This window comes from Dipodomys merriami, unplaced genomic scaffold (assembly GCF_024711535.1).
Source record: "Dipodomys merriami isolate MVZ:Mamm:240054 unplaced genomic scaffold, mDipMer1.0.p SCAF_277, whole genome shotgun sequence".
NCBI lineage: Eukaryota > Metazoa > Chordata > Mammalia > Rodentia > Heteromyidae > Dipodomys > Dipodomys merriami.
In genome coordinates, this window is record NW_027204237.1 from 419534 (window position 1) to 432782 (window position 13249).

Consider the following 13249-nt stretch of genomic DNA (forward strand, 5'->3'; position numbering starts at 1 on the left):
CTGTACCCTGGCTTGGGTTTCTTTTTTCCCCTTCTCTCTCTCCTTCCCTTCCTTCTTCCCTTCCTCCTTCCCTTCCTCCCTCTCCTTTTTTCTCTCTTCCCTTCACCTTTCCTTTTCACACCTCTCTATTCCTTTCTCCTTTCTTTTTCCTCCCTTCTTCCATCCCTTTCTTCCTCCATTTCTTTCTTCCTTTCATTCTAGACACATGCTCTGCTACTGAGCCAGCCCTTGCTTGGGTGTCTTTTGGAGAATCTTTCCATCATCATCCTGTAATCAGAAGAGTTTGTGTGATGGTCCCAACAACCTGTTTAAGAAGGGGCTGTTTAAGTTGGGGTGTCTGGATTAGAGTAGGATGTGCTCACATCTCTGAGGCTAGGATTGGGATGTTACTAAGGTGAGCAGGACCGCCAACTTTACAATCTGACTAGTCCCCATGCACAGCACAGGCCTTGGGGCTTCCTAGAGGCCTGGAGTCCCAGGGAGCACTGAGGCTCTGGGAGCCACAAGGAAGGGTGAGGCAGTCTCTGGAGCTTCATGCTCATAAGGTTAGGGCCTCAGGCCCGCAAAGCTGAGAGGCTTTAGACTCTCAAAGGTCTCTGTTCTGTTCTCCCTCACCCTTTCCCTCATCTCGCTGTGCTGTTGACTTCTTGCCCTGGGGAACTAGGCAGCAGACCCCAGGAGGCTGTAGAGTACATAGCACATTTCACTATAGGGCCCACCACCAGGCCCCAAGAAGCAGAGAAGCAAGACAAGAGGAATCCCTCTGTGCCCCCAGCCTAGTCTCATTCATAGTGGGACACTGGACTGGGCAGGGTAGGGAGTGCTTATGGTTCCATAGTGAATGACAGACTATGGAGGCTCATGTGTGTGCACATGTATGAGTCCATGCATGCATGCATGCATGTGTGGCATGTCTGTGATGAATGCATCCACACATGATAGTTCTGAGGTTCTCAAAGGGAGTTTTCCTGCAGAGAGAGAGAGAGTGTGTGTGTGTGTGTGTGTGTGTGTGGTAAAGGTCTCCTGTCTGCAACATACATACGGGTCTGTGGTCACTACATCTTAGTGTAATGTGTGTCTGTAATGCCGTTTGTGTGTGTGTGTGTGTGTGTGTGTGTGTGCGTGCGCGCGTGCGCGCGTGCTGCGTGTGTGTCTGAATGCCCTGTCTAGGGTGTGGTGTGTGCCTGTTGTTTTGTGTATGTGATTGTCTTTGTTCTGCGCCTGTGGTTTGCCTGAGTGGCTGAGTGAAGGTGGGTGGCATGCCTGGAAAGGGACCAGGGCTGGAGAAGGTGCAGGGAGCCTCTGCTCCAGGGAGGTGGTGTCTGTGCCTGGGTGGTTACAACTGTGCTGGCTTCCCAAGGAGGGTCCCCCCGGGCAGGCAGCGGGCACAGCGGCGCCTTCCGGCTTGGCGCGGGGCGGGTAACTGGAGCCCCTTCCCCCTATGAAATATTGATCAGCCTCATGGCGTCCCTGGGAGGGCAGGGGAGGGCGGGAGCTAGTGAGCGCTGACTGCTGTCCTTGGTGCTGCCTTGCCACCACCTTGGCGGAGGCTTCAGTTGCTCTGGTGAGAGTCTGCCAGGGAGAGAGAGTCATTGTCCCGGTGGCCAACATCTTCTGCAAAACTTCTACCCTCAGAAAAACCCTATCTATGGGCTGGGAAGGTGGCTCAGTGGTAGAGCGCTTGCCTTGCATGCATGAGGCCCTGGGTTCGATTCCTCAGCACCACATAAGCAAAAAGAAAAAAAAAGCCAGAAGTGGCGCTGTAGCTCAAGTGGTAGAGCGCTAGCCTTGAGCTGAAGAGCTGAGGGACAGTGCCCAGGCCCAGAGTTCAAGCCCCACGACCAGACCCAAAAAAAAAAAAAGAAAGAAAAAAGAAAAACCTTGTCTGTCCCTACCCTGCTCTGTCAGCTCCCCCACTCCACCTAGAAAGAGGGAGCAGAAGAACCAAATGGGTAACTATTGGGATCTAGTAACCCTGAGGGCTAGGGTGGCCTTATAACTGTCTTTACCTGGGGTGGACCTCATTTACACATTTGCCTCTAGTCCTGGTATGATGGTGAGTAAGTTCTCCCTTCCTCTAAAATATGTCCTAACTAGATGGCAAATTAAGTACTTATGAGCTTTGATTCAAAGTCTGATAGTTGAGCAGGGGTGTGATAGTGTATTTCTGTAATCCCAGCACTAGGGAGGCTGAGGTAGAAGGATCCTGAGTTCAAGGCCAGACTGGGCAACCATAGCAAATCTAAGGCCAGTCGGAACTATTTAGCAGACCCTGTCCCCACCCACCAACCATGTCCTCCTCCAAACCAAAAGAACCTCTTCCCTCATTATTTCTGTGCTGCCCTAGGGTTCTGCATGCACAGGAGTGTGCACAGAGGAACGGAGGTTGCCCTTCCTGTGTTAGAGCTCAGCTGGCATAAGTGCTTGGGAGTGCCAGGCCCTTTGGGATCCTGCAGGAGCCCAGACTTTCCCAAGGTTTCCAGCCCTCATTTGCACCAGCTTTCCACTTAAGCTGTGCTCCTCGGGCCTGTGCTTTCCTGTGCCTTTCCTGCCCCTGTGTCTCTTTCCTGCCCCAAGGCAGGCCTCTTCTTGGTCCCCATATCCAGGTGTGGTAGGATTGCCAGACCATCCATCTGTATGTCCATGGCATTCTCTGTCAGTACTAGAACAGTTGATTTTTCCTCCTTCAGCAGATTCTATTTTCCTCTTACCTCTAGCTGTATTACCTCACAACCTGTCCTCACCTGTATGGACAGGTTCACCCCTAGATGCCACTCTCCTCTGGGCATTCCACTTCCTGTTCACACCCTACTTTTCCTTCTGGGAACACACTCAATTCCTGCCTACCTACATAGCTCTCTGAGCTAGTGGATCTGCTACCTGCCCAACGCCTCCAGGCAAAATCTGCAGTTTTATCTCAAATGTGTCATGACTAAAATGGAGACTCATCTTCCCTTTAAGCCAGGTTTAGCCCCTCTGGGACTTCAGGTCCTGCCAATACTGCCTCGTAGCCCTGTCCTTCCTATAAATCACCTGGGATCCCATTTTCCCCCTCCTCCCAACTTCGTTCCATCACTACCACCTCTGGGCAGCATTAGCCCCACTTATGACTCCCAATTACCATTTCCTCTTCACACAGCCATGTCAGCAGTGTAGCCCTTCCCACCTGTGTGGCTATAGCAGCAGCTTCTTGGCTGCTCTTCCTACTGTCAGCTGTCTTCTGGTTGTTCACTCACTGTCAGCTTGATCCCTGTAAAGCATTATACTAAATCTTGCCAGATTTCACTCCTACAGGATTAAAGATACCCTTCCTTGGCTGCTCCCAGCATCATTTTCCAGCCCCATCTTTTGTAGTTGTATTCCCCTCTTGCTCTGACTGTAGGGCTATATTCTTCAGCCTCTGAATCTGCCCTTTGCCCTCTGAACCTTCCTAGTAGTTCCCACTGTTTAGCAGAGCTGTCTCTGTCTCTCCAAATCTTTGCATTGCACTTCAGTATGCGTCTTCATACTGCTTTCTCTGGTCTCCTCCATCCTGAAGAGTTCACCCTTTCTGTAGAACAAGCAGAGAGGTGTGTGTGTGTGTGTGTGTGTGTGTGTGTGTGTGTGTGAGAGAGAGAGAGAGAGAGAGAGAGAGAGAGAGAGAGAGAGAGAGAGAGAGAGAGAGAGAGAGAATGAGACTCAGAGTATACCAGTAAGGCTGCTGCTCTACTACTCAAGCCATACCTCCACTTCTGGCTTTTTGTTGGTTAATTGGAGATTAGAGTCTCATGGATAATTCTGCCTGGGTGGGCTTTTGAACTGTGATCCTCATATCTTAGCCTTTTGTGTAGGTAGGAATACAGGTGTGAGCCACCAGTGTCCAGCCAAGCAGAGTATTTTGTCTTTTCTTCTCATTGCCTTTGGTGGTCCATGGACTAGCATCATGAGCATCGCTCATCGTTTGTGAGAAATACAGAATCTCAAGCTCCACCTATTATCAACAGAATCAGGTTTTCAGTATTTTTACCAGGTCTTCAGTGCAGTTTGAGAACCTCTGGATAATGTGTTCATTGAAGTCAGTATATTTTGCTTCTGTTTGGTTATGACCTTTTTCTAAAGTGGGTGGTCTTCTTAGGTGTCAAGTTTAGAAGCCCATCAGGTGGTAGGTGCCACATCTGGCTGGATGTCACAGGCTCTGAGAGGGTGTGAATGGTGGAGATGGCCAAGAAGGATGTGTACCTTGCCTGGAGTCAGAGCTCAAGCTCTGTAAATCAGACTTGGAAAAGCATTCTAGCAACATGAGGAGGAATCAATTAATCAATAAAAAGCAGTTAGCAGGCCTGCAGCAGAACTTTCCCCTGTTCACAGATGGACATTCATGGAAATGTCTGTTATTTAGTATATGTTTTGAAAAGAAAAAAATGTATTGTTGTTTCTTCTTTATTATAGGATTAATGCAGTTTCTAAAGTAGCAACTTTTAGAAAACACAATATGTCACATGAAGAAACTAAAATGACTCACGATTCTACTATCCAACTATAAATACTGTTAGTAGTTTTTGCTTGCCATTCATTCATTCAACAAATATTGGCAGAGGCGTGCTGTGTGCCAGGCTCTAGGGATTTAGGGTGAAGAAGACAACACACCTCCTATTTTTAAGCAGCTCACAGCCAGAGAGGGAGAAGGTGGGAGACAGGCCTTGAGCAGGTTATCAACAGTAATGCATCTATTTCCTAAGCTGCTTTAATAAGATACCACAAAATAGGTGGCTCAAAACAACAGACATTCATTATCCTACAGTTCATAGGTGGAGCTTGAGATTCTATATTTCTCACAAACTCCCAAGCAATGCTCAATTGAATTCAACCTGAATTCAAGGTGTTGGTAGGTTGTTTCTTTTTTTTTTTTTTTTTTTTTGGGGTCCAGTCATGGGGCCTGAACTCTGGGCCTGGGCGCTGTCCCTCAGCTCTTCAGCTCAAGGCTAGCACTCTACCATTTGAGCCACAGCGCCACTTCTGGCTTTTTTCTTATGTGGTGCTGAGGAATCGAACCCAGGGCCTCGAGCATGCAAGGCAAGTGCTCTACCACTGAGCCACCTTCCCAGCCCGGTAGGTTGTTTCTTTCTGAGGGCTATAAGGTAAAAATCAGTTCTGAGCATCTCCTTTGACTTCTGGTAGCAGCTGTTGATGTTTGACATTCCTTGGCTTGTGGAGACCTCATTCCCATATCTGCTTCCCTTGTCACAGTGGTGTTCTTCTTTGGTCTCTGTTTCATGGCAATTCTCTATAAGGACACTCACTAGGTTAGGGAGGAACCCTACTCCAGGATGATTTCAATTAATCACATCTTTAATGACCCTACTTTCAAATAAGGCTACTTCTAGGTACTGGGGGTTAGGACCTTGATATTTTATTGGTTGGAGGGAACTAATTCAATGCAAGGATCATTATCAGAGTTCTACAGAAGCATTAGAGGGGACACAACTTACCTAGGAAGACTGTCCTAGGAAATGACCTTTAAATGAGGACTCAAGGAAAAGTAGAAAATAGCCAGACAAGGGTGGAGGTTCTTGGGACGTGGTCATGAGGCTAGGCTGCAGAAGAGCAATCCAGGCAGAAAGGAGACTTTCCCACATTCTAAGGGATGAAAAGAAACAAGTGTGGCCTGGATTCTAATAGACAAGAGACCGGAGAAGGTGAGATTTGGGGTAAGTCAGGGGCTGGCTCACATGGGCTTAAAACCATAGGTAGGTAGAACTTGATCCTTTTCCCTGAAGAAACTGGGGAGCTGTGGGAGGTATCAAGCCTGTGAGGTTTGTTGTGCTTGTAAGCCATCTCTTCATAAGACCCAGCACTCTGAAGATGGTGTTGTTCCTCTAAGTCTCTGGTCTGAGGAAGGACACAAAGCTATGTCCTTAGGAGACCCCCTCGCTGGATGAAAGTACAAAGAACAGCTCTATCCTGGAAGGAGGCCTGGCCTCTCCTGGTGCTTTTCCATGGAGGTGAAAGATAGGTCTTGCCTTTAAGAACTTTGCTCTGAAATGGAAACAGGGCTCCCGGGGTCCTGAATCTGCTATCTCATTGCATGTGCCTGAGTCTTTGGAGTCTGAGGACACAGAGTGGGGCTTAACCAATCCCGCTCCTGAGGGAGTCTACTGAGGACCGTAAGTGATGATGTTTCTGGGGCCCATGTGGCTCCCTGAAGCCAGAGGCCAGGGTACTTGGAGAACACAGGCCCTTGCAGGTAGCCTGCTCCTCTTACCTGTGGCCTTCCCATATAGTACCGGCCTAGCTGGGCTTCCCAGTCCCTCACCACACCTTCAGATGGCTATCCTTCTCCTGTATACAATGAGAGAGTGCCCACCCTGTCCAAAGCTGCCCATTACTGCCTCACTAGGGCTGGGTAGGCCAGCCTGGGTGGAGGAGAAGTGGGTCAGCTAGTAGCCATGGTGACAGCAGCTGCTCCCTGCCAGCCTTCCCATCTCCTCACCACAGTACTCACCGATGAGATCCTTTGTCCAGTCCGGCAGGGATGAGGGCTTCGGAGGGTGGGTGGGGTTGGAGGTGGGCAGAGCATGAGGGAGTGGGTTTGTGTTCAAGCTTACACAGGCAGCTGCTTGGAGCTGGTGTGGGTGTGTGCCTCAGCCCAGAGGCCAGGCTTGGAGTGAGACAGTTCCCTTCCTTGCTCGCAGAAGTGATGGGGTTTTTGTCACCCCTTTTGCTGGGCAGAGGACAAGCGTAGATAGGGTATGTGGGTATGTATGCATATATGAGTCTACATGTCTGTATCTGCCCCTGTGGCTGCTTCTGTGTGCCTTTGTGTAGGTGAGCGTCTGGGAGAGAGTGTGTGCTTCTAGCAGGGCCTCTGGAGACCACATGGCACAGCTCAAGTGAGAAGCACAGGGACCCTCATCTCAATATTATCCCAGGTATCTAGGGTTGAAGTGTAGGGTGATCCTGCTAACTCTGTGCCTTCCCCAGAAGAAGTATCTGGTGAATAAGAACTAACACCTGGGGTTGGAGGCATGGCTCAGTTGTCAGAGCTTTATCCAATGAATGAAACTAGCAGGTACTGAGTTCAAGTTCTGGTCTCAGACCAAAAAAAAAAAGGAAAAGAACTAACACCTTGACAGGTTTTCTTAAAACCATGTACAAGACACTATTGTTAGTAATAACCATGTGGTCACCCAACTGGATATTGAGCACATAGCAATCCTTACTTTTTGGTATTTTGTCCAACACTTCTGAGGCATTGTTATCTTCACTTTCGGGATGAGGAGCAGTGGGCATGGGGGTTTGTATAGAAGCCCTCCATCTGGCTTGGGAGGGGCAGATTTAGGTTCTTGCTAAGTCTGTCTACCTCCAGAGTATGTGTTTTTAATATTCTGTTCTCCTGCTCCTCATTGGCTCATCTGAGCCCCACTCCAGCTGGGAGAGTCCAGTGGGGAATAGGTGGCCATTAGGGTCATCTTAAGAAAGAGGAAGTAGAGGCTCAAAGAAATGGAGTGATGGGTGGGAAAAGTCACTTGGCTGGGTGTAAAGTAAGGAGTATCTCCCACTCCCCCCCACCCAGCTGTTGGACGTGTCCCAGGGTATCCAGGAGACACACAGACTTCATTAGTCAGATGGAGTATGGAAAAAGGGAACTAGGTCTAAGGCTCTTTAGCATTTAATCTTGGGTTTTATTGTTGTTCTTTTCTGTGGGTGGTCCTGGGGATAGAACCTAGGACCTTGTACACTGCTCTGCCACCCCCATCTCTAAAAAATCTTAAAGATATAGGACTTCAGCAGTCTGACATTAAAATCCAGAGGGCAGATTAGAGCTAGTTTTAGGAAGGAGGAAACAGAGACTCAAGTATGATTTATTCAAGTTCCATAGTTGTCTCCAAAGTCTGTCTTTCCTTTAATGTCAGTCTTTGGGCTTGGACTCAGGGTCTGGGAACTGAGCTTCATTTGCTCAAGGCTAGAGCTCTATCACTTGAGCCACAGCACCACTTCTGGCTTTTTCCATTTATGTGCTGCTGAGGAATTGAACCCAGGGCTTCATGCATGCTAGGCAAGCACTCTACCCCTAGCCCTAAAGTCTGTCTTTTTATTCTACAAGCTATTAGAAGCCCTGGAGGCTTGATGTCTTTGATAGCCCTTCTTTCAGTTCTTCCTTTCCAGACTCTTTTTTTATATCACCCCATCCTGGGAGCCTTCCCCAATTGCCTGCACCTTCTCCTGAAAATTGGTATCTCAGCATAAGTGATGCATTGCACAAGTACTGTTGGGAGGGGCACAGCCCCTAGGATGCAGAACTCTGTGCTCACATTCATCATTTTGGTGATATGGGGTTTTCTTCCAGGTGAAAAATGAGGGGGGGCCCCCAACAGGTCATGTGGAACCTGAGATTTAGGAGATTCAGGCTGGAACTCTGGTTTTGCCATCAACTTTAATGTGTCTCCTCCATTTTGGACTTTGATTTCCTGATCCACAAAATGAAAGGCTCAGGCCAGAAAAGAGATGGCAAGTCAGTTTTAGCTCATGAGCTCATTCTTGTCAGCTGGTGCTGGAACGCTGTGCTGAGAGGGACTCTGAAGGCAACTCTGAGTTCTGAAGGAAAGAGATAGACTAGTGATGTCTGCCCTGTGCAGCGATTAGAAGAAATAGGAGGAGTCTCAGTGCCTTCCAGCTTCAATCCATCATTCTGTGATTGATTTCTTGGTCTTTCATGTTGAAAGAGTGGATGACTGTGTTCGTTCATCTTGGGTGCCTCATAAGTTGGTTGGATTCATGATCACAGAGACCAGGTGGCCCAGAGGACCTGACAGGTCACTGAACCTGCTATTGTCAGGATCAGGAGAGGGTTGGAGAGCCCATAAAATAGTGAGAGCCCCTGGCAGAGGACTCATTGATTCCTGTGGAGCTTAGAAGGCATCTCCTGAGTTTGGGTGGGTGGGAAGTCAGTAGTTCCTTGTCCCCAGAGGATAAAGCAGAACTACTTCCTCTGCTGCCACAGAAGTAGAGGGGAGTTATCAGGAGAATGAGAGAGAGAGAGAGAGAGAGAGAGAGAGAGAGAGAGAGAGAGAGAGAGAGAGAGAGAGAGAGAGAGAGAGAGAGAGAGAGAGAGAGAGACAGAGAGAGAGAGAGTTGTCTCTGTGGTTCAGTGAGGTCATGGAAGAGTTTGTACTTACTTGATGTACTGGTCCAGATATGCTTGGAGACAGGAGAAATGACTTTGGGTCAGTAAAGTGACTTTCCATGGAACAAATGTAATTGAGTCAGTAATTGTTCAAAGCCATCAGTATGTGACTGCCATATTCCAGGCCCTGCTGCTTCTTCACCACTCTGCCCTCATCCCCACCTCCTATCCCTTTTCCTAATCACCCAGTGGCCATCTCTGTCTTTACCTCTGGCTGTCCAGAGCCAGACTGGAGTCAGATCCCTAGTGCTTACACTGCTGCTTACACTCACAGATTAAGCTTTCTCAGCAGCAGGATTTTTCCAGTGCACCTAATCTGATCTCTTTATTTAACACATAGATGAGGAAGCTAAGACCTAGATGCCCACACAAGGAATCCGTTCCAATTGGAATCATACATCCTGATTCCTAACCCACCTTCCCCAGGTGCTCTATGAGGGTTCCTGAAGCAGCGGTCAGGCCTCAGGGCCTTGGGTCTACCTTGGGAAATGGCCTGCAGGCTGGGGGACCCAAACATTTATCAGTTCTCCAGGTCCCCTGGGTGATCCCTGGGAGGGTGAAGATGAGCAAATAGCTCTGGATGGTGCAGAGTCCTGGATGTCAAGCCAGCTGCTTGTGCTTCTATTCATTATTCATGAGGAAATGTGAGCACACAGGTTGGCAGGGTCAGGAATTCTGTCCCTTATCCTATCCCTTCTCACCCCTCAGGTGACACTCTCAAGAATCCTGGAGGCTCACCAGCCAAGCACCTGCTTATGTACTATAATCTGGGGGAGGGGTTCTGCCCTTAGATGCTCCTGCCAGCTGAGGGGAGATGGTTGGAAAGAGAATATTCTCATCACATTGCACTTGGTGTCTTCTCAGAGTCCAGAGACCCAGGGCCAACCCTGAGCTTGAAGGATGGGTGCTCTGAGCATTCTTGCCTTTCTGTGAAAACAGGAAAGCTGTGTTCTAGTCCACACCTTGGCACTTCCTAGCTGAGTAGGGAGGGACAGGCAGGTCCCTTTATGTCTGAGGTTCAGTTTTCTCATCCATGGTATGAAGATAACAAAGTACCGCATGGAAGAACTGTAAGGAACAAATGAGTCTTACCTTGGCAAATTCACAATATCAGATAAGCCCTGTCCCATCTTCCACCATAAGACCATGAAAACTGGCACCAGAGCTGGAAACTAAAGAGAAGAGGTCATCATAGGCCATAGTCCAGGGGGACTTTCCATTAGTGCAAGGTTGATGGAGAGGGTGGAGAAATATAATCCGGGCCTCTGAATACAGCACAGAGTGAGTGAGAACACACTAGATAGCTACAATAGCTACAAAGCAGGCAAAACCAGGCATTGACGCATCTCTGCTGTCAGCCGTAATTCTCTAGGCTGGCAGGAGCCATGCTAATAGTGAGACCAGGTGACTGCTTTCGGCTGTCTGGGGACCATCTTCCTCACTGGCCAGAATGGTGACTTTCCTTTCCCACCCTCATTTTTTCCCCCTTTTTTTCTGTCCTTTTGAAAAGGGTAATAGGCCTGAGAGCAAAGGATCAATCAAGCAAAGTGTCCTAAAGCCTGTGAGGCACAGCTACCCCAGAAAGGGAGCAGGGCTGGGACAGAGGCAGGAGGGTCCTGGGTTCCGAGAAACGTGTCTTAGGTGGTAGCTTTCTTCTACTCTGCTTGAGACGGCAGCTAAGAGGTCGAGGCTGACCATTGGAGACCCCACTTCTGTGCAAAACAGGGCTGCAAAAGCTGCTGTCCCCTCCCCCAGAGTGGTTCTAGAGCCTTCTGTCCTCTTCCTCAGCACTTATCGTAACCATCATTAAATATTTAATGGTATAATTAGTTATTTACTGTCTGTGTCCCCTCCTGGACTGGAGGCCGTGGGAGGGCAGGACCACACTGGCCTGGCTTGCTTCTATATTCTTAACGTTCAGCAGTGGCCTTGGAATTTTAGGAAATTAAATATTTGTTGAAGGCAGCTAATGAGGAGAGTAAATTTCTATACTTTGGAAAGGAATTTGGCAATGTAGTCCAAGAATACGGGAAAAAAAATATTCCCTTGGTATTAGGCAGAATGCTTTTGGATAGAACAGAGAATTCAGATTCAAACTGGCTGAAGCAATGGAAAATAGATTTTCTCTCAGAACTGGAAGAGTAGAGAAAGGTGGGGCTCCAGGTGTGGCCTGTCATCCTTTGTCAGGCCACATCTGTGTACTGAGTGTGCTGTGGTGCACAGGCTCAGCATTCTCAGTGCCGAGTCCATCTGGAACTGGGCTTCTCTGGGTCTTGGGGAGGAAGGAAGAGGGGGGAAAGAGAGAGAGAAGAGAAACTTGGACTTGATTCAAGAGGTAACTATTGAAATAGTTGTCAATTATGTTACCTCTATATGGTGGACTATTATGGTGACATTAAAACATTTATACAAAGTATTAATAATACTGGGAAATACTTACACATTAGATTAGATGAAGAATGCCAGGATTTGCCATTGTATTTACACTGTGAGCCCAAGTATTTCTTTAAGCACACAGAAAGGAGCTGGGTTAAAATGCTGACGGCGGCTACCTCTGGGCAGTGTGGCCAAGGGTGATTGTTTCCTGCTGCTTTAGACATCTCTGGACCAGCCCGCTCCCATGGAGGGCACCTTCCCCTCCACAGTCTGCCCAGATTGGAGCCCACTTTCTTTTCTGTTCTTATTATTTGCTATGAGAGTAATCATCCCTAATACATACTGAGTCTTCTCTCTATGGCTTGACATTGTGCTTGGCATTTTACGTGCACTATCTAATTTAATCCTTGCAGCAGCCTTATAAGGTAAGGGTTATCTGTCATTTTATTGAGGTGGTTACTAACATTCCACAAATGGGATCACAGGCTATCCTACTAGTGGGCAAAGGCCTTTGAAATTCAAGCCCAGGCCATCTGACTCCACAGAGTTGGTCTTCACCCCCAAACCAGGTCATCTTCGGGTTTTTTTACATCTGTGTGAAGGAAACAAGAATAGTTCTGGTGTGTGTGTGTGTGTGTGTGTGTGTGTGTGTGTGTGTGTGCGTGCGTGCGTGCGTGCGTGCGTGTGTGCGTGTGTGTGTGTGTGGTGTTCATCTGTATTGTGCCCTTGCTGAGCTGAAGACCGAACCCAGTGCTTCAAGCAGGTGAGGCAAGGGTGAATAGCCCTGTTTCTTTTTTTTTTTTTTTTTTTGGTCCGGTTGTGGGGCCTGAACTCTGGGCCTGAGCACTGTCCCTCAGCTCTTCAGCTCAAGGCCAGTGCTCTACCACTTGAGCCACAGCGCCACTTCCGGCTTTTTTCTTTTTGCTTATGTGGTGCTGAGGAATCGAACCCAGGGCCTCAGGCATGCAAGGCAAGCGCTCTACCACTGAGCCAACTTCCCAGCCCCAGCCCTGTTTCTTGAATCAGACCATGTGCACATGCTTGAGACTCATTTGTCCATTTAATCCTTACAGACTCAGAGAGGCCAAGTAACTTGCCCTAAGTCACACAGCTGGGAAAGGGTGGGGAAGCCGCGGAGTCCAGAGTTGCTGGGATCTGATGTGGAATCCCTTTGCCTTCCACTCTCCACTCACCTTCAGAGTTGCCTGAGGCTCTTCAGAGTTGCCTGGGGGACCATGTTTAACGGGGAGCCTGGTCCAGCCTCGGCTGCAGCCGCTAGGAATGTTGTGAGGAGCTCCAGCATCAGCGGTGAAATCTGTGGATCCCAGCAAGCTGGAGGAGGGACAGGGACCACTACAGCTAAGAAGAGGCGCAGCAGCCTGGGCGCCAAGATGGTGGCCATCGTGGGACTGACCCAGTGGAGCAAGAGTACACTGCAGCTTCCCCAGCCTGGTGAGGGGTCGGGCACTGAGGGGTGGGGGTGGGGACTGCCGTGAGTGTGAACGGGTGGAAGGAAGTCCACCCCACCCTTCCCTACTTTCATGACAGGCGCTGCTCTAAGACCAGTGTGTGCGCTGGGCCTGGAATCCTCAGGTCGCCCCATCTTGTGATGCACGGGCATATGTGGACCCCACATCACAGGGAGCCAGCCCTGTCCACCCAGACTCCCCTCACTGTGGCATTAGCTCAGATACCAGCTGGCTTTATTTT

At 48.9% G+C, this 13249-nt stretch overlaps 1 protein-coding gene across 1 annotated transcript in view; it reads left to right on the forward strand.

The window, feature by feature from the left end:
* LOC138837841 (regulating synaptic membrane exocytosis protein 3) overlaps nt 1-13249 on the forward strand; it is a 42257-nt gene that overhangs the window by 9492 nt on the left and 19516 nt on the right. The window contains exon 2 of the mRNA XM_070036842.1: nt 12739-12991. Coding sequence (XP_069892943.1) covers nt 12775-12991 — 217 coding nt within the window. The 5' untranslated portion in view covers nt 12739-12774. The remainder of the gene's footprint in view (nt 1-12738; nt 12992-13249) is intronic.